The 24,739-nt window shown below is 48.2% G+C and overlaps 2 protein-coding genes across 2 annotated transcripts; one reads left to right on the forward strand and one right to left on the reverse strand.

The window, feature by feature from the left end:
- Window positions 1-528: 528 nt before the first annotated feature.
- Window positions 529-11,787, reverse strand: Nt5c3b (5'-nucleotidase, cytosolic IIIB). Its single transcript, XM_059271776.1, has 10 exons — window positions 11,458-11,787; window positions 11,035-11,179; window positions 10,820-10,918; window positions 10,181-10,250; window positions 10,051-10,097; window positions 7,091-7,176; window positions 6,044-6,133; window positions 4,246-4,408; window positions 2,110-2,310; window positions 529-1,039 (listed from the first exon to the last, which is right to left on the reverse strand). Exons 1-10 carry the CDS (start codon window positions 11,538-11,540, stop codon window positions 905-907), a joined length of 1,119 nt encoding a protein of 372 aa, XP_059127759.1. The 5' UTR covers window positions 11,541-11,787; the 3' UTR covers window positions 529-904.
- Window positions 11,788-11,878: 91 nt separating this feature from the next.
- Window positions 11,879-24,412, forward strand: Klhl10 (kelch like family member 10). The gene is made up of 5 exons (XM_059271775.1): window positions 11,879-12,206; window positions 17,494-17,983; window positions 18,569-19,186; window positions 23,626-23,775; window positions 23,957-24,412. The coding sequence occupies exons 1-5, from the start codon at window positions 11,905-11,907 to the stop codon at window positions 24,329-24,331; spliced, it is 1,935 nt and encodes a 644-aa protein (XP_059127758.1). The 5' UTR covers window positions 11,879-11,904; the 3' UTR covers window positions 24,332-24,412.
- Window positions 24,413-24,739: the final 327 nt, after the last annotated feature.

A 24,739-nucleotide genomic window follows, 5' to 3' on the forward strand; every position in this document is an offset into this window, starting at 1 on the left:
TCTTCTGACCTCTGCAGTCACCAGGCACATATCTGGTGCACACACATCCATGCAGGAAAAACACTTATATCCATGAATTAAAATAAAAAATAACATTCCTTTCAGGTCATTCATTATGTTGGTGGCACTGGACTAAAAAGTGGAGGAAAGATCCAAGGACCTATGGAAAAGCCATACTCAAATGCACCCTTTGTGTATGTGGGGGTATCCAACCTCAACCCAGCTGAACTTCAAGTTTCAAGGCTGTTCCCATGTCAGGTCAGGATCACACCTTCCCATCGCTCCCCTCCCAGATCTACAGACACACTCCTGGGCTATTCCAGGATTCAGGCTGCAGGCACACTCAGACTGTACTCACATGGGATTTCTAAGCTTTCCCACTGTTCTCAAACTTTGTTCCGTGGAGTTCCAGAGGTCTCCTAGGGGTTCTAGTGCCTTGAGGGACAAGGCTCAGGCTGTACACCCAGCTCCCACACCGTGAGTTGGAGCAACTCTGTTCTTTTGATAATTTTCATCTGACTCACACGTTATATTTGTCTGATGTACAGCTTTACTTTTTCTTTTTTTACAGTGCTGGGGAGGGACCCAGGGCCCACCACATGCTATGCAGGTGTTTCACCACTGAGCCATCTGTATTCCCAGCTCTGAAAACTTTCTTAGAAAGAGCCCTTGGACTAGATGGTCCGCAGAAGGCTAACACGCTGTGGGCCACAGAGCACGCTTGCTGCCCACCCACAGGCAGGGCCTCCCTCAAGCCTCTTCCTAGCAGGAGGAAGGCAAAGGCATGGGGAAGGAGTCGGGTGAGGAGAGCCCAGCCGCTCTTGGCCACGGCTCACAGAGGAGGCTTCGTGGGCAGGCATTCCTCCTCATCACTGCCTGCAGGGCCTGGCCTGAGCCTTTGTGCTTAGGAGCCCTGTATCTCCATGCAGTCCCCCTGAAGCAGGATGTGCTGCAGCAGCCCATTGACCACGTCCAGTGTCTCGTCCTTCTCCAACACAATGTCGTAGGAATCCATGTAACGCTCCCGCCGCTCCTCCACCTGCCCGGGGAAAGCAGACCTGAGTCCCCCAAACATCCCTCTTTGCATCTTTACTCTCAGGCCTCTTGGGGTCTGGGGTAGAGGCATGCAAACACCATCGCCCAGCTCTCCTGTGAAAGCCTGGGGAGGTCACAGGCAGGCAATGAGGGGCACAAGCTCCCACCACGAACACTCGGCCAGTGTCAAGCAGACGGTAACAACAACTACAGACAAACGCCCAGCTGTCACATGTCATCTTCACATGGCTCTGGCGTCCACTGGGCTCCGGCCTCTGCTGGTTGGGTCCACCCTTATGGACACCTTCTCTGAGCACTTCTGGCTTGTGCTCTGTCCATCCCTGCCAGGCTCTGATATTTTTGCTTTTATAAAATCATGCTCTCAACCCTGGCATCTCCCACGTCAGTCAAGCCAGAGAAACTCTGCCTCAGAAAAACCAAAAACCAAAAAGAAAAGAAAATAACAGCAACAAAAACCCACCTCCAGGACAAACTAAGGAGTCAGCACACAAAGTGACAGTTTAAGGGGTTAGCAGTGTTTGTGTGACCAGAATGGGGACTGACACACACCGAGCGCACAGCCGGGCGTGTTTGGGCGGAGTGACTCTCTCCTCTCAAGTCTTGGGTCAAGGCACAGTGGAAAGTGCCGAGGCTTTGGGATGTAACTCAGTGACAGAGTACTTACGTGGCATCTATCGGGTTCTATGTTCCTTTCCCAGCAAACACAAACACACACACACACACACACACACACACACACACACACCCCAAAAGAGAGAGCATAAATCATGGTATGATGGCATATTCATGTAATCACAGCATTTAGGAGGTTGAAGCAAGCTAGTCAGAAGTTCAAGGTCAGCCTTAGCTACACAGTTTGAGACTAGCCTGGGATACACAAATTCCTGTTTCATCCCCTTTACTCCTGCCCCCATGAGAGAGAGAGAGACCGAGAACACAACTATGTCCCTCCTCTGCAGCCCTAATACCTTCCACAGTATCTAGCACACGAAAGGAATTCAAAAGTGCAGGCAGGAATCCCCAAGTCAGAGGGAAGGCCCAGCCACTGCTCACCTTGTCATTTAGGAAGCCAATCTTGAGAATGTTCTGCACCCCAGGGACTCCATCAGCCATAGTGAGGTCCCCCATGGAGTCTCCAAGCAGGAGGATGTTGGTTTTGTCCTGAAGCTTCTGGAAGTAACTGGAGTTCTCACACACGGAGCTGTTCTTGTTGTAGGTGTGGATGAGCTGGCCCTTGAAGCCTTGCAGGATACCCTGAAACACCACAAGACACAGAGAGCAGGGCGAGGGGCACCCATGTAGCACACGGGCCTGCCATTGGGGAAAAAAAAAAAAAAAAAGAGTTCCCAAACCCAGAGAGAATGGCAAAGCTTTACTGGAGCTTGAAGGGGGGGGGGGGAGGGAGGTTTGGTCTGGTCTATTGTTATAAGTGCTTTCATGGAACCCAGCTAGACTCAGTTGTTTGTGTCTTTGGGCTGTATTCTGGGAGGTGAGGGCGAAGTTGAGAGGAGACACAGCAAAGACAGAAGCCCAAGTGTGCACAGCTCGCCTCTTATGAAGGCACTGGGACTTAGCCAGGGCCTTACACACACAAGCACTGCATCACTGAGCCACACCTCCAATTTTTTCTTTTTCCCTTTTTTTCTTTTGAGAACAGTCTATATAGCTTTAGCTGACTTTGAACTCAGAATTCTGCCTGCCTCTGCCTCCTGAATGAGAGGATTAAAGGCGTGTGCCACCACTGTGCCAATTTTCTTTTTTTCTTGTTTTTTCTTTTTGATTGTGTTTTGTTGTTGCTTTTGAGACAGAGTCTCACTATCTAGCCCTGGCTGTCCTGGAACTCACTATGTAGATCAGGCTGGCCTCAAACTCATAGATTCCCCTGCCTCTGCTCCTGATTGTGGGATTAAAAGCGTATACCACCATGCTTGGCCCCAGTTCTCATTGTGAGACACATCTTTTTCTATCTAGGCTTTCTAGGCTCTCCCTGAATTTGCTCTGCAGCTCAGGCCAGGCAGGTCTTGAACTTTCAAATTCCTGCCTTAAGTCTCCTAAGCAGCTGGGATCACAGGCCTGTGTCTCCAGGCCCAAACCACTTGGCCTTTTCTAGGAGAACTTTGTAATTCCCGTTTTAAATAACGACCATAGGTATTCCTCGTCTCCTTTCTGGTGGAACCCTATAATACAAATGCTGCTGAGTCAGGCTGCAGGAACCATTATTCAGAGGTCCTGCTCAAGGCCTGGGTCAGATTCTCACCTGAAAAACATTATCTGGGTTACATGTGTGTTAGCACTTGGCTGTAGGCCATTAACAGTGACAAAATTTCACCACTGATTTTTGTTTGAGACAGGGCCTCCTATAGCCCAGTGAATCTGAACTCACTATGTAGGCAGGCTGGCTTTGAAATCCTAAGCCTGCTACCTCCACCTTGCAAGTGCTGGGATAAAAGCATGTGCCATCATGGCTGCCCACTGAGAAGTGAAAACTTGGGTAAGCTGGAACCACTCACCTCTGGCTTTCAGTTCACAGGTCAAAGTGTAAGCCCTTTGGTACCCAGGGTGCACACGACCTATGATGGTGACAGACACCTGACCGTTGATCCCTTTAAAGTGACACATGGGGGGCTGGAGAGATGGCTCAGTGGTTAAGAACACTGACTGTTCTTCCAGAGGACCTGGGTTCAATTCCCAGCACCCACATGGCAGCTCACAACTGTCTGTAACTCCAGTTTCAGGGGACCCACCATCCATGGCAAAACACCAATGCATATAAAATAAAGTAACACACAGGCTGGGTGTAGCAGGGAACGGTTCAGTCCTAGCACTCAGGAGGCAGAGGCAGGGGGTTCTCTGTGAGTTTGAGGCCACTCTGGTTTATACAGTGAGTTCTAGGAAAGCCAAGGCTATATAGAAAGACCCTTACTCAAAAAACAAAAAAAAAAAAGGAAGGAATCCATGATGCCAAGTGCCATGATTCATACCTACAGTCCCAGCCATTCAGGAGCCGAGGTCAGAGGACTGACTGAGCTCAGGAATTCCAGGCCAGCCTAGGTAATGTAGCAAGACTCTTGTCTCAAGGAAAGAAAGCGGGGACCAGAGGATAAAAAGGGGCCAGCTGGCCAAGTGAAAAGGCACCCAGGCTGACAGCCCACCCCTCCTCTCCTGCAGCCCGGCTGAGACGTGGCTCACATCCTCACTGAAATCCATGTAGTTAGACACAATGTGGATGTTGGGGTGGAACACTTTCATCTGCCGGATAATTTCCTCCAGGATATCACCAATGCCCGCCGAAAAGATGAAAAGAGGAATGTTGTTATGGTAGAGTGTGTCGAAGAACGTCTTATATCCCTCCCTGCAAAGAGATCAAAGAATGGTGAACGGCATGGCCCTTGCTACTGCTACTTCATTTTCTACTTGGGCGAGGCATTTCATATCTTATTATTTATGTGTATGTGCAGGTTATATGTCTACCCGTGACCTAAGTGTGGAGGCTTATCGTTGTATGTTTATGGGCATAGACACACCATGGCACACATGTGGAGGTCAAAGAACATCCATGGAGTCGGTTCCCTCTCTCCACCTTTACATGGGTCTGGGATTACCGTAGTCAGGATTGCATGACAAGCATTTTACCCGGCCACCCACCTCACTGACCCACACTTTGTTTAGAGACAGGGTCTCTTGCCGGGAGCTGGGGCTCACTGCTTAGGCTGGCCAGTCAGTCCCGGGGATTTGCCTGTCTGCACTTCCCCAGTGCTGGGGTTCTGAACTCATTCTACCACACCCAGCTTTTGGGGCAGAGCTCAGGTCTGCATGCTTCATGAGGCAGGACATTACCAACTGGGCCGTCATCTCAGCCTCGGGCGAGGAATTTTTTAATTTTTCTTTTTTTGTTGTTTGTTTATACATAGTGTAATACACACACACACACACACACACACACACACACACACACACACACATCTTTTGAGACAAGGTCTCCCAGTATAACCCTGGCTGGCCTGGAACTGGATCTGGCTGGCCTTGAACTCAAGAGATCCACCTGCCTCTACCTCCTGAGTGCTTGGATTAAAGGTATGTACCACCACACCAGCTTTTTCCTTTAAAATCAAAAACAAAAAACTGGGGGGACCGACTGGAGAGACAGCTCAGTAACTTTAAGGAGTACTTGCTGCTCTTCCAGAGGACCTGGGTTCAGAACCCACATGGTGGCTCACAACCATCCATGACTGCAGTTCCAGGGGATCCAACTCTCTCTTCTGGCCTCCTCAGGCACCAGACACACGCAGTGCACATACATAGGTGTATGCAAAACAATTATATACATAAAATAAAATAATATTAAAAAAGTGTTTTTAAGGTCTGTGTGTTTAACTCTTGAACAGCTCTTGACAGCCTGCTCAAGACCCTGAGTTCAATACCAGCACAACAAACAAAACCCCAAATATAAACCTTATGATGATGTATGGCTGTAATCCCAGCACTCGGGAGGCAGAGGCAGGAGGATCTCTGAGTTCAAGGCCAGCCTGGTCTACAGAGTGAGCTCCAGACAGCCAGGGCTACACAGAGAAACCCTATCTCAAAAAAACCAAAATGAATTAAAATAAAAAAATTTAAAAAATGCCAGGCAACCAGAGGGTCCAGCGTTGTGGGGTCTTTTGTTTGCTTTTAGCCCATCATTTAAAAGGAGTTGGCCGCAGGAGATGAAGGCCTGGCCATTCTGCACAGCAGCCCAACGAAGCAAATGGCTTCTGGGGCCACCTTTCCTCCTCCCAGCCGCTGACTCCACTCAACCCTCCCCAGCCTTTTCCACCTGGGTGAAACAGTTTTAGACCGGCTTTCACGTTTATTTTTGGTTTCCAATACCAAGGATGGAATTCACAGGCCTCCAGCATGCCAGGCACGTCTTTAACCAGGGAGCCACGCCCCGGCCCACAGAGTTGCTTAGACTAGTCCGGTGGGAATGTTTTCACAGCAAGGAGCTTACCTGAGCATGGCGGTGGACTCTCCAACCACCTGTGCTATCTGGGACTTCTGTATCCTCTGCTGGCATAGGAGATTGTGGGCTTTGGACCACCTAGGAAGAGACAACCCACACACCCCAAGTCCCAGTCACCCCAGGAAGTCCAGTGCCCTGTCCTTTATCCCCTCTGGTAGTACTCACTGGGGAAATGAGCACACTCTGTCCCACAGAGGCGTCTCCTGAAGGACTTTAAGAGATCCTCAGAAGAAAATGAAGGGAGAGGGAGACAAGAGCTGTGGACTGGGGAGATTAGAACCCTCCTCCATAGGGACCTAGGGCTCTATCCTGGGATGCCAGGTTTTTTTTTTTTTTGGTATTTTTTTTAAGGTTTATTTATTACATATAGTGTTCTGCCTGCATGTATCCCTGCAGGCCAGAAGAGGGCACCAGATGTCTTTACAGATGGTTGTGAGTCACCATGTGGTTGCTGGGAATTGAACTCAGGACCTCTGGAAGAGCAGCCAGTGCTCTTAACCCCTGAGCCATCTCTCCAGCCCCAGGTTTTGTTTTTGAACAGGATCTTGTGTAGCGCAGGCTAGTCTACAACTTCCTATGCAGCCAAGAAAAACCTTGATCCTTCTACCCCCATCCTCCAAGTGCTAGGACGATGTGCATGCACCACCACCGGCCATGCTTAGTGGTGTTTTATTCTGTTAGAATTTTGCAGTCTGATTGCATCCCCAGGTTATAAACTGGAACTCTGTGGTGGTTTGCATGAGAATAACCCCGGTAGGCTCATATATCTGAATGCTCTCCAAAGTTGGTGGAACTGTTTGGGAAGGATTAGGAGGTATGGCCTTGCTGGAGGTGTGTCACTGCGGGGGTGGGCTTTGAAGTTTCAAAAGCCATGCCTGCCTTCCTGCTGCCATGCTCCCTGACATGATGGTCATGGGCTCACCCTCTGAACTGTAAGCTCCCCCACCAAAAACCCTTTCTTCCCTAAGTTGCCTTGGTCATGCTGGCCCACTCCATCTTCCATCACAGGAGCTCCTCCTTGTTGGTGCCACTTACCACTGTACCATATGAGGCAACTTCTCTTTGATGGTCCGGTGTGGGTCGATCTCAATGGGGTAATAGTGGTGAAAGAGCGCGGCGAGCTGGGACAGCCAAGGAGGGGAAAGGTCATTAGTGCACATCACCCCGGCCCCCAGTTAAGACGAAAACCACCTCAAGGATGGAGCTTCGCGGAAGAGAGTTTTCAGGTGGGAATGCACCGTTTATGAAACTCAGTCTTCTCCTCGTGCTTTTTGACTGCTCACACTTACCTATTATTATACACAGTCTGCAGTGTGACTGCCTTCGCAGAGCTTATCACTTGTCACCCACCCCGAGAATGAGGCCTAAAGAGTCCTCAACATGAGTTAGACTTGGTGGCTCATGCTATAATCCCAGCACTTGGAAGGAGGAGACAGGGGGATTACAGATGTGTAGCCTGGGGTACATAGGCAAGCCTAAGCTACACAGTAAAATTCCATCTCAAAATCAAAACATATACATATATACACAGGGGGTGGGGGGGCTGGGGGGCTGGGGGGGACATGACAAGAAGTAGGAACAAGGATGCAGCTTGTTGGCAGAGAGCGTGCCTGGAGTGCAATCCTCAGCATTACAAAAATCAATGGGGGCTGGAGAGTTAGCTTAGCACTTAAGAACACTTGCTGCTCTTATAGAGGACCAGAGTTCAATCCCCAGCATCTACATAGTGGCTCACAACTGTCTACAACTCTAGTCCTGGAGGATCTGACACCCTCTTCTGACCTCAGTGGGCACCAGGCACTCATGTGGCCAGGTACTCACTCACGGACATACATGCAGGTAAAACACTCATACATATAAAATAATAGTAATAAAAACTAGTCAGGCAGGGCAGTGGTGGTGCATGCCTTTGATCCCAGCATGCAGGAGGCAGAGGCAGGCAGATCTCTGTGAGTTCAAGGCCACCCTGGGCTACAGAGTGAGTTCTAGGAAAGGCACCAAAGCTACGCAGAGGAAACCCTGTCTCGAAAAAACAAAACAAAAAAGAATGAACTCAGTAATGTATAACAGCCTAGCCTAGCTCTGCACTAGTGAGTGGCCACTCAGGGCAAAAGCCTGGAGCCAAGGAAACCAGAGGCCAAGGCTCTAGAGTTGCCTTCTCAGTATTTGTACACATCTTACAGAAATGAACTAACATCCATTCAGAACGCTCTCCATATCTGTCCCCTTACCAGAAAGTAACATCATCAAGGACATGGCATAATACAGTGGGAAGAGTTTGGGACAAAGTCTCTGCAAAACCAAGGCATGGAACTCAATCAAATGACCCTTGGGCAAGTTGTCCAACCTCTTGAAACACCTGTTTTCTCACATGTTGAACAGAGACAGTAATATGATAGTTCTGGCTACCTTTGGGAGTGGAGGATTGTTCAGTAAGATACAGCATTCAAGTCTCATGCAAACCCCAGAGCTGGCAGTAAGTGTAGCATTCACACATGAACACCCATCATCGTGTCTCAGCCAATAGGGAAAAGCTGTTCTCATGTATGGAGACTAGTCTCAGGGGCTGGTTCAGCAGTTAAGAGCACATACTGCTCTTCCAGAGGACCAGAATTCAGTTCCCAACTCCTACATCACGCAATTCACAACCACCTCTAACTCTAGTTCCAGAGGATCCTCTAAGGGCACCTGTGTAGTGGTACTTGCTCTGCCCATGACCTTGGGCTATAGGGCCCAAAGGAGGTGATGCTTTTTGCTGTTGTACGATGCCTTTTATAAGGAAAGGGGGAAGGGACACATGTCCCTTCTCCCTACTGTCTGCAAGGTGGATTTGCTCCGGGTCATATCAGAGGACAACTTCAGCTCGCCACTCTGTCCTGTATTCATGAGTGTATTTCCTCAGTTTATATCTTAATAAATCCTCACTACCCATTAAATAGATTCACATGGATTGATTTTTAATACACCTGATTGCATATGTCTCTGTCTCTCTCACACATGTGCACACACACACACACACACACACACACACACACACACACACACGCTCTCTCTAAAATAATCCAGGCAGTGGTGGCGCACACCCCGGCACTCTGGAGGCAGAGGCAGGCGGATCTCTGTGAGTTTGAGGCCAGTCTGGTTTACAGAGTTAGCTCCAGGACAGGCAGGGCTACACAGAGAAACCCTGTCTTGAACCTGTCCCCCAAAAAATAAATAAAAATGAAATAATTAAAATAAACCTAATAAGAAAACTAGACCTACTTTACTATAACAAGTTATAAAGGAATAATTTTTTTAAAAAAATCAAAAGAAACAAAACCAACCAAACAACCACCAAAACAAACAAACAAAAAAAACACAATTGAGGAGCAAATCCAGAGCCTCAGGAATGCATGATGAGCTACCTGTGAGCTATGTCCCAGACTCCCTCTTTTTGAGACAAGGTCTCACTACGTAGCTTTGGCTGGCCTGGGGACTCATGGAGATCCACCTGCCTCTTTCTCCTGACTGCTGCTCAGCTGCTTCTTTTTCTTTTCTTTCTTTTTTTTTTTTTTTTTTTTTTTTTTGGTGGGGGTGGGGTGGGAGAGGGTGAGACAGGGTTTCTCTGTGTAGCCCTGGCTGGCCTGGTATTTGCTCATTATGTAGACTAGGCTGTCCTGGAACTCAGAGATCCACCTGCCTCTGCCTCGTGAGTACTGGGATTAAAGGTGTGCGCCACCACCACCTGGCCTCCTTTACGCCCTGCTTCCGCTTTCAAACTTCCTGTTTTGAGGCAGAGTCTCACTAAGTTGCCCAGGATGACGTTGAACTCTTTCTGGAGCCCAGGCAGACCCTGAACTTGTAATTCTCCTGCTTTGATCTGCCAAATAACTGGGATTATAGGCCTCCACACTGGTTTAAAGAACAAACTTTCTTAAGATTTCTGTCACGGAGTTTGTGGTTCAACCCTGGAAGAGTACCAGAGCCATTTTTGAGCAAAGAAGGGAGTGACCCACCTCTTTGCGACAATCCTCACTGATGATTTTGCTGTTATCCAGAATATCTGAAAAAACACAAAACTCCCTTTACTTGCTCCTTAGCAGTTATCATCGTGAGCCCTGCAAGGAAGGCTGCAATGTGACTTACTGTGGGAAGAGGGGCATCGCTGTCCATTGTAAGCAAATCTGCTCAAGGTCATGTCAAAATCAGAAATCACCTAAGAGACCAAAGAGAGGTTACGGTGGCTGAGTAGGCACCTTCCAACCTGGCCTTGCCTCAGCCTGGGCTAACCACAAGTCTAACCAGCCACTGCCCAGTCAGCAGCAAAGCCTTTTTTTTGCAAGGCTGAGGAGAGACAGACAGGGAAAGGAAAGAAGTGATTCTGTGTCAGTACACGAGTTAACCTTGAGGAAAACCAAGTCCCCCGAGTGTGCGGGTGAGTCTCAATGGCATCTTTCTCAAATGCACTGGTTCTTTCTTAAGGTGCCTCCCGACCTTTATGGATCTTCCCCATCTTCAACTCCTTGTGGAGCCAGCTAGCCTAGGGTAGTGGGGCAGCCAGGCTCCACCCGTCTGCTTTCTGAAACCAAGCAGGACGACCACATCTGACCACTCTGAAAGTTGGCTGTTGGGACAGGTGGACTCTCTCCCCCGGCGAGCCAATCTGTTTGCCCATGCCCACTCCGGAGCGCAGGCTCGCAGCGTGCGCACCGGCTCTGGCGGGAAGGCCGCAGGACAGGCACCCTTCCGCCGCCCAGCCCGGCCGTGCCCCCGGCGCCCCGGTACCTGCAGGCGGTCTCCTCCGCCCCTGCGAAGGGCGCCCACGATTTCCTGCACCCGCCCGGGCTGCCGCATCAGGACCGTGGCCTTCATCAGACTTTTCACCTGTCGCGAGACCCGAGGGACCCGCTGACCCGAGCGCCGCGATGGGCCCCAGGGCAGCCGGGCCTCCCTGCACCCGCGATCCCGCCACGCGGGACGCTCCCCACCCGCGGCCTCACCTCCTCCGCCATCGCGCCGACGGTCTGGTGGGCGGCTCCGAAGACGGCGCCCGCCCCCGCAGCCTCACTGCGCAGGCGTCGTCTTCGCTCTAGTGGCGCCGCTCTGGGAGGGGCGGGCCAGCCGTTTCCAGGCAGGCTCAGGATGCTGGCAGGAGAAACGGGTGGGGGTGGGGGGGTTCTACTGTGGGAGGGGGGGTGAGGGGGGAAGGACCAAGATGCTGAGGTCCTGCGTATGGGTTGACTGTCATGAGGCTTTGCTGTGTGTGGACTCCTGTCACTCTTTCTGGAACCCTTTGGCAAGGGCGATCTTTCCCTGGATTCAGGTCATAGCTCAGTGGAAGAGTGCTTGCCTGCATGGATGAGGCCCTGGGTTTCATCCCTAGCATTGCAAACAACAACAACAACAACAACAACAAAACCCACCAGGTATCCGTATGCATTTTGGACTGAGGATGCACCCAGGAGACATTTTCCTTAACTGGGCTCCTCATCATCACTAAGCACATTAAGCCAATAAGGCATCTTAGGGTCTAGAAGACCCTGGACAGCCTGACATTTAATCAGCTCTGCTTCTGGCTCTGCACACAGGAAGAGCCCAGTGGGAGCTGTGGAAGGATTGCTGCAGGAAGGTGGATTCATCCTGAAGATGCAGCAGGAAGTAGGATCCATAAAGGCTCAGCTGTGTTGGTGGCCACAGTTCTGCCCTAGGTCTGAGGGCAAGGAAGGAGGTGTGGGGTGGTCTATCTGGATGTCCTGGGGGGGAGGGGGAGGAAGAAGAAGGGGTAGGAGGGGTTCCAGAACCTGAGAGCACAATCCCGAGTGATCTCACTGCTCAGGATTCTGGAACTTGGGCTGCCTGATGGTCCCTATATGAAAGATGTAGTAGGGAAAAGGAGCGACAGCTGGCTAAAGGGGCCCCCCCAGAACCCTCCCCAACACCCCAGGAGAGCAGTCTCTCTCCCCTGGTCCCAAGGTGCCATGGAGATGGAGAACGCGGCGGCCTCCACCCGGTTCCACCAGCCTCACATGGAGAGGAAGATGAGTGCGATGACCTGTGAGATCTTCAATGAGCTCCGACTTGAGGGCAAGCTCTGCGATGTGGTCATCAAAGTCAATGGCTTCGAGTTCAATGCCCACAAGAACATCCTCTGTAGCTGCAGCTCCTACTTTAGGTACACCAGGGGCCCGAGCGAAGCCCAAGGGGAGACAGGGCTCCTCTTGAGGTCTTTTCATCTGCTTTTCAGTTTCCCATTTACCATCTTAAAGTTAGGGACATTGAAGCTCTGGGTTCCCTGCAGCCTAGCTGTGCTGCCTTCTAGACAACCACAGGCTAGGGCCAGAGCCTCTGTGTGTGTGTGTGTGTGTGTCCTGATGTGTTTTAAACTGGTCTTCAGTCAACATTTGGCAGGTCAGGGGTTTTCTCTCTGATTCTCACCCCAACTTTTAGTTGGACACCTGTGGATTTTGGATTTAACCTAGATGATATTACTGCCTGGCCCAGTCCCAGTAGAGGTCATTGAAAGCAGGGAGGTGAATTTTAAGGACAGAGAGGATGGGGAGGGCATAAGGGGAGAGTACCTAGGAAATAGTTTCAAAAGAAAAAGAGTTTGGGCTGCAATTCTTAACTCAGAAAGTGCATGGGGTCTTTCTAAGCTGAAAAAGTCAGAGTACTCGGTCCCAATGAAAACAGGAGAAACATGTCCATCTTTTGCTAAAAACTCTTGTTCAAGCCCAGCGCGGTTGTACAGGTCTATGATCCCATTTACTCAGAGGCTGAGACAAGTGGATCTCAGGGTCAAGGCCTCCAGGGCTGGGGATTTAGTTCAATAGTAGTAGGCTTGTCCAGCATGCACCAAGTCTTAGGTTCAAGCCCCAGTATTCAAACAGACCACTGACACCAATAACAACAACGAACAGTTCAAAGCCGGCCTAGGAAACTTAGTGAGATTCTGTCTCAAAATAACAATGACGGCAAAGAAGGAAAAAACCACAATGGATGAGAGCTAGGCATTGTGGCTCACCTCCATAATGTCTGCTCTCAGGCGGCAGAAACACCAAGATGAGTTCAAGTCCAACCTGGCTACAACCTAGGTTGGTTGGTTTGTAACTGGTTCTAGGCCAGCCTGAGCTACATACAAGACTCTGTCTCAGTTACGACTGTCTCAGTTGCCCGATGAACAAAACCCCAACCCTTAACCCTAAAAAAGAGCTCTGTTCGGTTGAGGGGGCCACTTCATGGCCTGCAGGTCTCATTCTGCCAAATCAAAAACCTAAAACTTGGAAAAAAAAAAAAAAGTTTTAACAGGGTGGTGGTGGTGGTGGTGGTGGTGGTGGTGGTGCACGCCTTTGATCCCAGCACTTCAGAGGCAGAGACAGAGGCAGATCTCTGAGTTCGAGACCAGCCTGGTCTACAGAGCCAGCTCTAGGACAGCCAGGGCTACACAGAGAAACCCTGTCTTGAAAAACCAAACCAAACAAACAAAAACAACAAGAACAAAAGACTTTACGTATATATGCATGCCTCGCATGTCTGTTTGTGGGTATATGTAGATGCTGGAACGGAGTTAGAGGCAGTTGACATGGGTGCTGGGAACTGAACTCAAGTCTTCTCCAAGAGCCGTGTGAGTTCTTAACCAAGACTCATTTCTGCAGCCCTAGGACTTTGGGTTAGTTGGTTTGTAGCTGGGCTGAGCGGTTCTCAAGTATAAGCTTTGTAGGTGACAATGTGGCATTGCAGTGTTAAAAGGCTGGACATGCCTGATTCCACACTCTAGAACAGAAACTACAGAAAGACCATAAGCCAGGCATAGTGGCTCATGCCTGTAATCCCTGCACTGGAGAGGCTGAGGCAGGAGGATCAGGAGTTCAAGGCCAGCCTATGCACAGAGTGAGAATCTGTCTCTAAAAACAAAACAAAACAAACAAAAAAGATAGTAAATATCTTTTTTAAAAAATTGCATTTGTTCCTTTATTTTATTTATGGATATTTGCCTGCATGTCTGTCTGTCTGCGCCACACACATGAAGTGACTGAAGAGACCATAAGGGAGCATTGGATCCCATGGGACTGGAGTTGGACTGTGGTCAGCTACCATGTCGGCGCTTCAGCTGGGACCCCGTGTTCTCTGGAAAAGAGAGCCATCTTTCCAGCCCCAAGATAGTAAAATATCTTAAGCTCTACAGGCCACATGCTCTCTTGCAACTGCACAACCCCGCCCTTATGTCAAGAAGGGCCAAACAGGGCCAGGCATGTTGGTGTCCATCTTTAATCCCGGCACTTGGAGGGCAGGGGCAGGCAGGTCTCTGAGTTCTAGGCCAGCCTGGTCTACATAGGGAGTTCCAGGGCTACATGGATGAGACCATGCCTTAAAAAAAAATGGGGTTGGTGATTTAGCTCAGCAGTAGAGCGCTTGCCTAGCAAGCACAAGGTCCTGGGTTCAATCCTCAGCTCCGAAGGAAAAAAAAAAAACAAACCACAGACAGGACTAATACAAATTATCTGTGGACACTGAAATTTGAATACAGTTTTAACTTTTTTTTTTTTTTCGAGACAGGGTTTCTGTGTAGCCCTGGTTGTCCTGGAACTCACTCTGTGACCAGGCTGGCCTCAAACTCACAGAGATCTGCCTACCTCTGGCTCCTGAGTGCGGGGATTAAAGGTATGTGCCACCACCACCCTGATTGAATACAATTTTAAAATGCCACAAAGTGTTCCTTTGACACTCTGCCCTCTCCATCATTCAGACATGTAAAGACAAACCTTGTTTCCTGGGGGCAGTATGAGAGCAAGAGGTGAACTGGTGTCGAGCTGCATTTAGCAGAGGCTGTGGTCGGCAAGCCAGGATCCTGAGGGAGAGTTTCATGCCAAAGCCCACTGGTCCTCAAGCCTCTTAAGACATGTACCTAGTCACACAGAGAACCTAACATGGCTGTGGTCATCTGTTGCTTACTTTCTGACTAGTGATATTCTCGGAATTGGAAAGAAAATAAAGAGGTGAACATTCCTGTCCTCGGGAGGCTTACTTTTTCCTTTCTTTTGTTTTGTTTTGTTTTGGTTTTTTGAGACAGAGTTTTTATGTAGCCCTGGCTGTCCTAGAACTCACTATGGCCGCCGGGCGGTGGTAGCGCACGCCTTTAATCCCAGCACTCGGGAGGCAGAGCCAGGCGGATCTCTGTGAGTTCGAGGCCAGCCTGGGCTACCAAGTGAGTTCCAGGAGAGGCACAAAGCTACACAGAGAAACCCTGTCTCGAAAAACCAAAAAAAAAAAAAAAAAAAGAACTCACTATGTAGTGCAGGATGGCCTTGAATTCAGAAATCTTCCTATCTCTGCTTCCAGAGTTCTGGGATTAAAGGTGTGCACTACCAAGTAGGTCAATACACATAAAATTTTTTTTTAATCTTAAAAAACATACACATATAGGACTGTCAGGGGCCAGCAAGATGACTCCCTAGTAAAGGAACTTGTTGATAAGCATGATGACCTGGGTTCAATCCCTGGGATCAACAAGGTGGAAAGAGCACCAACTCCCACACCGAACACTAGTGCACAGGAACACACACACACACACACACACACACACACACACACACACACAAGCAAATAAATAAACTTAATTGAAAAAAGATTATCAGAGAAGGCTTTGCTGACAAGGCGATACTTGAATTACCAAAGAGACTAGGACATGGAATGCAGAAGTCTTGGGGAATCCTTCCAGGGAGAAGGAGAATAGTAAGGAGGCGGAGTTACCTCCAGTGCACAAAGAATAGCTAAGCAGCCCTCAGGACAGAGGGAGGAGAAGGTGGAGATTTCAGAGCTCACCAGCTTCTGCAGTTCTTAGGAACGACCTGGCATTTCCCTCTTAACAACGAAGTTGGGAAGGGTTTTGTTGGGCTTTTTTGTTTGTTTGTTTTTAAGAGTTATTATTTATTATGTATACAGTGTTCTGCCTGCATGTATGCCTGAAGGCCAGAAGAGGGCACCAGATCTCATTACCGATGATTGTGAGCTACCATGTGGGTGCTGGGAATTGAACTCAGGACCTCTGGAAGAGCAGCCAGTACTCCTAACCGCTGAGCCATCTCTCCAGCCCCCAGGGGAAGGTTTTGAAGGCAAAGATGAGTTATATAAGCTCTTTGTAAGCATCGCTCTGGGACTGAGCTGGGTTGTCTAGACACATGGGAGATGTGGTAGGCAGTGAGTTAGGGCAGATTTAGATTTCATTTTTTGTATGAATGTTTTTGTCTGCTCTTAGGCCTATGTACCACTTGTGTGCCTGGTGTCTGGAGGCCAGAAGAAGGCTACAGATTCCCTGGACCTGAAGTGAGGATGGTTGTAAGCCACCACGTAGGTGCTGGGACTGAAAACCAGGTTCTCTGCAAGAGCAACAAGTGCTCACTGCTAGGTCATCTCTATCTTCCAGGACCTGGGTCTTGTTTTTTAATTACTTTTTATTTTATGGGTATGAATGTTTGGTCTGTGTGTATGTATGTGCACCATGTGCATGCCTGGTGCCTGAAGAAATCAGAAGAAGGCATTGAATTCCCTGAAACTGGAGTTATATATGGTTGTGAGCCGCCATGTGGTTGGTTATTGGGTCCTATGCAAGAGCAACTACTGAGGCATTTCTCCAGACCGTAACCGGGTCTTGATCTTATTTTCACTGTAGACCTCAATTTCTCCATCCAGAAACTGGAAAAGAAAAAAGGGAGGCGGGCTGGGGAAATGACTCGGTGAGTAAAGGGCTTGCTGCCCATGCAGGGAGACCTGGGTTCGGATCCCCAGGAACCATATAAAAGACAAACAGAGTGGCACATATTTGTGATTCCAGTGCTGGGAGGAGGAGACAGGCTGATCCTGGGGGCTTGCTGGCTAGCCAGTCTAGTCAAAACAGTGAGCTCCATGTCTCTCAACAGTGTGAGTTGAGAGACCCATGTCTCAAAACAAAACAAAAAAAAACCATACATACATACATACATACATACATACATACATACATACATAGCAAAGACAGTCAACACTGATCTATGGTCTTGATATGTGCAAACACAGGCTAGTATACCTACACACACACACACACACACACACACACACACACCTTGAAAAAAGAGGGTAGGGGTTGGGGATTTAGCTCAGTGGTTGAGCGCTTGCCTAGCAAGGCCCTGGGTTTGGTCCTCAGCTCCGAAAAAAATAAATAAAATTTAAAAAAAAAGAAAAAAGAGGGTAAAGACCGAGTGACCACAGGAGGTTCCTGGAAAGGCACTTTTCACACCCACTGTATAAAGCCCTTCTTCATGCACTCCCTCAGGCCAGTCTAGTGCCAACACACTTACCGGGCAACATTTGGAGTGTGTCCAAGCCCTCAGAAAGCAAAGGGGCCAGGGGTGGGGCTGAGGGTGGTCTCCAGGAGGGGAATGTTTCTGTGCTACTAATTTCTTTCGTCTTTGGTTTGTTCCCCCCAGAGCTTTGTTTACAAGTGGCTGGAACAACACTGAGAAGAAGGTTTACAACATTCCTGGCATTTCCCCCGACATGATGAAACTAATTATTGAGTATGCGTACACTCGGACCGTGCCAATCACCCCTGACAACGTGGAGAAGCTGCTGGCTGCTGCCGACCAATTTAACATCATGGGGATTGTCAGGGGCTGCTGTGAGTTCCTCAAGTCAGAGCTGTGTCTGGATAACTGCATCGGCATCTGCAAGTTCACGGACTACTACTACTGCCCCGAGCTGAGGCAGAAGGCCTACATGTTCATCCTGCACAACTTCGAGGAGATGGTGAAGGTCTCAGCGGAGTTTCTGGAGCTCTCCGTCACTGAGCTGAAGGATATCATCGAGAAAGATGAACTCAACGTGAAGCAGGAGGACGCTGTGTTTGAGGCCATTTTAAAGTGGATTTCTCACGACCCCCAAAATAGGAAGCAACATATTTCAGTTTTGCTTCCTAAGGTCAAGTTTAGTTATTCTTTGCAAATGCTTAATTGCTCACGTTCGATTCCTTTACCGGGAGGGACTGGCCCCAAGAGCCACAGATCCCAGGGCTTAATGAGAGGCGCGTCCGTCCCCTGCTTCTCTCTCTGAAGCTTGCAATTTTCTCTTCCCTTGATGTTGCTAATTCTTTCTTTGGCCAAAAATTCCCTCTTGGTATGGGGAGAGCAGCAGGGGATTCCACAGAATTCTAAGAGGTCTCTCACCTTCTTCCCTACACCAAGGTACAAGCTATTACAGGAACTTAGTCAAGAGTGGCACACGGCTGTAGTCACTTGATCCTAGCTTTATTTTTATTGATCCTGGTTTATATTTAATTTCTGGCCAATTACACCTCTTCTTTTGCTCTACCCAGTGGCCAAGGAATGTATAGTTATGTCTCCTCAAGACAAATACATCTATGAGTTACACGTTTTTTAAAAAGCAAACCAAGGGACTGGCTCAGAGGTTAAGAGCACTCGCTGCTCTTTCAGAAAGCAGCTTAAAGAGATGGGACTCGCAGACACCCTTGCCTCATCTGAATAAATTTCTGTATTTCCTTCTTAGGTTCGCCTGGCCCTAATGCATGCTGAGTACTTCATGAATAATGTTAAGATGAATGACTATGTCAAGGACAGTGAGGAATGTAAGCCAGTCATCATTAACGCCCTAAAGGCCATGTATGACCTGAACATGAACGGACCCTCCAATTCTGACTTCACCAACCCACTCACCAGGCCCCGCCTGCCCTATGCCATTCTATTTGCTATTGGTGGCTGGAGTGGCGGAAGCCCCACCAATGCCATTGAGGCATACGATGCTCGAGCAGATAGATGGGTGAATGTCACTTGTGAAGAAGAAAGTCCTCGAGCTTACCATGGGGCAGCCTACTTGAAAGGCTATGTTTATATCATCGGGGGGTTTGATAGTGTGGACTACTTCAATAGTGTTAAGCGTTTTGACCCTGTGAAGAAAACTTGGCACCAAGTGGCCCCTATGCACTCTAGACGTTGCTATGTCAGCGTGACAGTCCTCAGCAATTTCATCTATGCCATGGGAGGGTTTGATGGTTATGTGCGTCTCAACACTGCTGAACGATACGAGCCAGAGACCAATCAATGGACACTCATCGCCCCCATGCATGAGCAGCGGAGCGATGCAAGCGCCACGACACTCTACGGGAAGGTAAAGAACCAGGGCGGAAGGGGAAGACGGGGACTGCTCTTCCTTCCGGGGTGAGGCTGGAAGACAAAACGGCAATACTCACTTGGCAGTACAGTTGTCTTTCAGTATCCCCTAAAGATTGGATGACGGTCCCCTGTACACAGCCGTATCCAGACGCTCAAGTCTCACAGAACATGGTATGGTGCTTGTGTATAGCCTATGCACAGTTGGGTGTGGGGGCACGCACCCATAAACCCAGCACGTGGGAGGTTGAGGCAGGAAGGTTGCTATGAGTTTAAGGACGGACTGGGCTACACAAGAGTTGGAGGCAGCCGGGCGGTGGTGGCGCACGCCTTTAATCCCAGCACTCGGGAGGCAGAGGCAGGCGGATCTCTGTGAGTTCGAGGCCAGCCTGGGCTACCAAGTGAGTCCCAGGAAAGGCGCAAAGCTACACAGAGAAACCCTGTCTCGAAAAACAAAAAAAAAAAAAAAAAAAAAAAAAGAGTTGGAGGCAAGCTACACAGGAAGACTGTCTCAAAGACAGCTGTTGTATAATTTCCTTCCACATACTTCAATCATCTCCAGATTGCTTATAGTATTTGACATTATGTAAATGCCATGTAAATTATTATACTGCATTTGTTTTTTTTTCTTAGAGAACTATGAGAAAAATCTGTACATTTTTCAGTACATTTGTTTTTTAAATTAAATTTTTGGGGGGTGTGATATGAGCATATGTGGGGGTTAGAGAACAAATTGCAGGAGTAAATTCTCTTCTTCTACCAGGTGGGGCCCGGGGATCAAACTCAGGTCTTCAGGTTTGGTGGCAGGTGCCATTACACACTGTGCTATCTCATTAGCCAATTGTATTTTCATTAGCTATAAAACTTCATTATGTAAAATGTTCTGCCTGCATGTGTGATTATGTATCATGTGCATGTTTGGTAATCAGGGAGGTCAGGAGAGGGAGTGCCCCGGAATTAGAGTTATGGATAGTTGTGAGCCACCATATGGGTGCTGGAAATCAAACTCTGGGTCCTTGGCAAGGGTAGCAAGTGTAGTTTGGTCATGGCGGTGCACACCTTTAATCCCAGCACTGAAGAGATAGAGGCAGGTGGACCTCTGAGTTTAAGGCCAGCTTCATCCATATTGTGAGTTCCAACAGGAAAAAAAAAAGATAAACTGCTGATCTATCTATCTCTCTAGCCTCCATTTATTTAGACATGGTCCTATGTACTCCTGAATGGTCTGGAATTCCCAAAGATCCTCCTGAGTGCTGGGATTAAAGGTGTGCACCACTTTGACTGGCAATTTTTTTTTTTTTGAGACAGTCTCACTCTGTAGCCAAGGCTAGCCTTGAAGCTTCAGTGATCCCCTTGCCTGTAACTACAGGTGTGAGCCATTATGCCCATTCTGGACATAACTTCCCTAATATTTTCTTTCTCTTTTTTTTTCTTTTCAAGACAGGGTTTCTCTGTGTAGCCCAGGCTGGCCTTGAACTCACAGAGATCCACCTGCCTCTACCTCTGGAGTGCTGGGATTAAAAGCGCGAACACACACACACACACACACACACACACACACACACACACACACCGGCAATATTTTCTTAAGTTTCTTTTTTTTGGGGGGGAGGGGAAGATAGGGCGCTGGAGAGATGGCTCAGTGGTTAAGAGCACTTGTTGCTCTTGCAGAGGACCCAGGTTCAGTTCCCACCACCCACGTGAAGCAGGTAGCCTACAACTTCTTTTAATCCTAGCTCCAGGGGATACATCTTCCTCTGGTTTCTGAGGGCTCATACACATACACATACACACACACACACACACACACACACACACACACACACACACACGCACACATGCAAGCATACATGAATTTTTTTTAAAGTTTTAAAAAGTGTGTGTGTGTGTGTGTGTGTGTGTGTGTGTGTGTGTTCATGTGAGGATATGTGCACTGGAGGCATCAAATCCCCTGGAGCTGGAGTTACAAGTGGTTGTGAACTGTTTGATATGGGTGCTAGAAATTAAATTTAGGTCATCTGCAAGGGCAATATGTACTCTTAACCACTGGGTCATCTCTCCAGCTTCAGCTTCTACTTTTCTTTCTTTCTTCTTAGACACATTTTCTCTGTGTAGCCCTGGCTGGCCTTGGAACTCAAAGATCCGTCTGCCGGCCTCTGCCTCCCGAGTGCTGGGATTAAAGGTGTTCACCACCAGCCTTCTCTTTCTTTTTAAACTACATTTTTATTTAGTGTGTGTGTAAACTCATTCTGTGGTATATGTACATGGAAGGTCAGAGGACAACTTGCAGAATTCAGTGTTTTCCTCCCACTATGTATAGCAAGCTCCTTTACCTACTGAACCATTTTCTCAGCCCTCCCCAATATTTTAAAATTATTTAATGATTTGTGTGCGTGGGCACACACGTGACACAGTGCACATATGGAGGTCAGAGGACAACTTTCCTTTCCACCAGGTGGGACCTGGGGATTGCATTTAGGTCAGCCTCAGTGGCAAGTGTTATTACCCGCTGAGCCATCTCACTTAGCCTCCTCCCCAGTATTTGCAATCCTTTTTTTTTTTTTGAGACAGGGTTTCTCTGTGTACCTTTTGGAACCTATCCTGCAACTCGCTCTGTAGACCAGGCTGGCCTGGAACTCACAGAGATCCACCTGCCTCTGCCTCCTGAGTGCTGGGATTAAAGGCATGCGCCGCCCAGCGCAATCCTAATTTTAATGGATGGATATGTGCAACCTGAGGTGCACAGGGCTGACTCTGCACTTTTTTTCAAGTTATTAAGTGGCCATTAAGTGGCAGTGAGAACACCAGGTCTCAAACAAACAACCCACCAAAGAAGCTGGGGACCTGGAAAGATGGTTCAGCGGCTAAGAGCACTCGCTGTCCTTGCAGAGGACTTGGGTTCAGTTGTAATTCCAGTTCCAGGGGATCTAATGCCTTCTTCTGACCTCTGCAAGCACCTTCATACACATGATGCACATACAGATAAGCGCGCACACACACATACACACAAATAGAAATAAGTAAGTTAAAAAGATGGACGGTGCCATCCAGATGGCTCAGCATGTACAGGAGCTTGCCACCAAGCCTGACCTGAGTTCAATTCAGAACCAACATTGGGAGAGAACCAATTCTAAGAAGTTGTCTTTTGACCTCTAAATGTGCATCATGGCAAATGCACAGAGACACTCATGCATGCATGTGCACCTGTCATGTATACACACACACACACACACACACACACACACACACACACACACAAATATATGTGTTTTAAAATATGGATGGTTCCTGAGGACCTAATGTTGTCCTCTGGCCTCCACATGCATACATACATGCTGGCACCCATACACACATTCATGTACACACAGAATTCATGCATATATAGAGAGAATAATGTATAGACTGGCATTAAAAATGTCCCTGGGGGTTGCGGAGAGATGGCTCAGTGGTTAAGAGCAATGGCTGCTCTTCCAGAGGACTCCAGTTAGATTCCAGTACTGACCTGGCAGCTGACAGTCTGTAACTCCAGTTCCAGTGGAATCTAACACCTTCTTCTGGCCTCTAAGGACATGACACGCACATGGTGTATAGACAGACATATGGGCAAAACATCACGTGCAAAAAATAAATCTATCAAAAACCGCCCCCTGGGCCTTTGAGATGGCCCAGTGGGTAAAGGCATTTGCTATCAAATCTGATAACCCGACTTCCATCCTTGGTATCTAGGAGAAATAACAGGAGAGAGCTGGCTCCAGCAAATTGTCCTCTGACCTCCACATGTATGACATGGCACAGGAGCATGCATGCATACAAATAATGTAATTGGGGTGGGGGGAAAAGAGGACAGGGAAAGACTGGGTGTGGTGGTACAGGCTTTTAATCTCAGGAGGCTGAGGCACAGAGGCCTGCCTGGTCTACATGGTGAGTTCCAGGACAACCAGGGCTATATAGTACAAGTGAGACCTTGTCTCAAACAAAAACAAAAACAAAACAAACAAAAAAAAGTCAAAATTAAAAAGCACATGGAGGAGCTGGAGCGATGGCTCAGTGATTAAGAACACTGGCTGTTCTTCCAGAACTGGGTTCAATTACAAGCACCCACATGGCAGCTCGCAACCATCTGTTAATTCCAATCCCAGGAGATCCCACACCCTCTTCTGGCCTTCACTGACACTGCATACGGGTGGTACACAAACTTGCAAGAGAAACACCCATACACATAAAATAATACACAAGTTGTCCCTGATCACATCTACCAGCTGGCCTGAAACTTAGAGACCATCCTGCACAGGCTAAGCTCTGGGCTGGGACAGCTGCTACATCCTCTCCACATCCTTAGAAGATAGCTCTCCAAACACTAAGAGCATCCCCTGCCACGCGTTTATCTTCTGTCTACTCCTCAGCATGATGTAACACTCCCGAACTCTCTCCACACAGGTCTACATATGTGGTGGGTTTAATGGAAACGAGTGCCTGTTTACAGCAGAAGTGTACAACACGGAGAGCAATCAGTGGACAGTCATAGCACCCATGAGGAGCAGGAGGAGTGGAATAGGTGTAATTGCTTACGGGGAACATGTATACGCAGTGAGTTTCTATTGTACGATGATAAAATGACCCCCTTAGATTTTCTAATAGCCAAGACGTTTAGTCTACCATTGGCAAGCATTTGAAAAGAGGCATAGCATCTCTGGTTCTCCCCACAAGGGCTTCCTCAGTGGACAAAAGGCTGAGTAGCAGTCAACCTTGTTTCTTTTGCTCTTCACAGGTAGGTGGCTTTGATGGAGCTAATCGACTGAGGAGCGCAGAAGCCTACAGTCCAGTGGCTAACACTTGGCGCACGATCCCCACTATGTTTAATCCTCGTAGCAATTTTGGTATCGAGGTAGTGGACGACCTCTTGTTTGTGGTGGGTGGCTTTAATGGCTTTACCACCACCTTTAATGTTGAGTGCTATGATGAAAAGACCGATGAGTGGTATGACGCTCATGACATGAGCATCTACCGCAGTGCTCTGAGCTGCTGCGTGGTACCAGGGCTAGCCAATGTTGGGGAGTATGCAGCTAGACGGGACAACTTCACAGGATTAGCACTGCGAGATGAAGTAAAGTATTCCGCTTCGACAAGTACCCTACCTGTATGAGCCTCTTCATTTAGCTAATAAAAAGTCTAAGCAATAAGAATTAATTCTTTTTTTAAATAAATGCAGTGTTTAAACTTGTAAGAGTACTGGAAAATGTTCAACTTAAGGGAAGCATGGGTTGGATAAATGAGGGAGTAAGGAAGAAGGTGATTATTTTCAACAGTGCATAATTAAAGAACCACACAGTACAAAACCAGCTCTAGAGAAATACGTTTATTGAAAACTTATATTTAGACAATTAGTAACTTGAACACGAGCAAGATAGTTTCAGGAACATAAACATAATATCTCAGAGTGTTCTAAATACTACATCTCCTCTAACATGAAGGGAGATAATATTGTATCTTGCACAGGGGCCTGGGTGCCACTAACCAAAAAAAAAAAAGGTTTATAAACCAAATACTTATT

Source organism: Peromyscus eremicus, chromosome 8a (genome assembly GCF_949786415.1).
Source record: "Peromyscus eremicus chromosome 8a, PerEre_H2_v1, whole genome shotgun sequence".
Lineage (NCBI taxonomy): Eukaryota > Metazoa > Chordata > Mammalia > Rodentia > Cricetidae > Peromyscus > Peromyscus eremicus.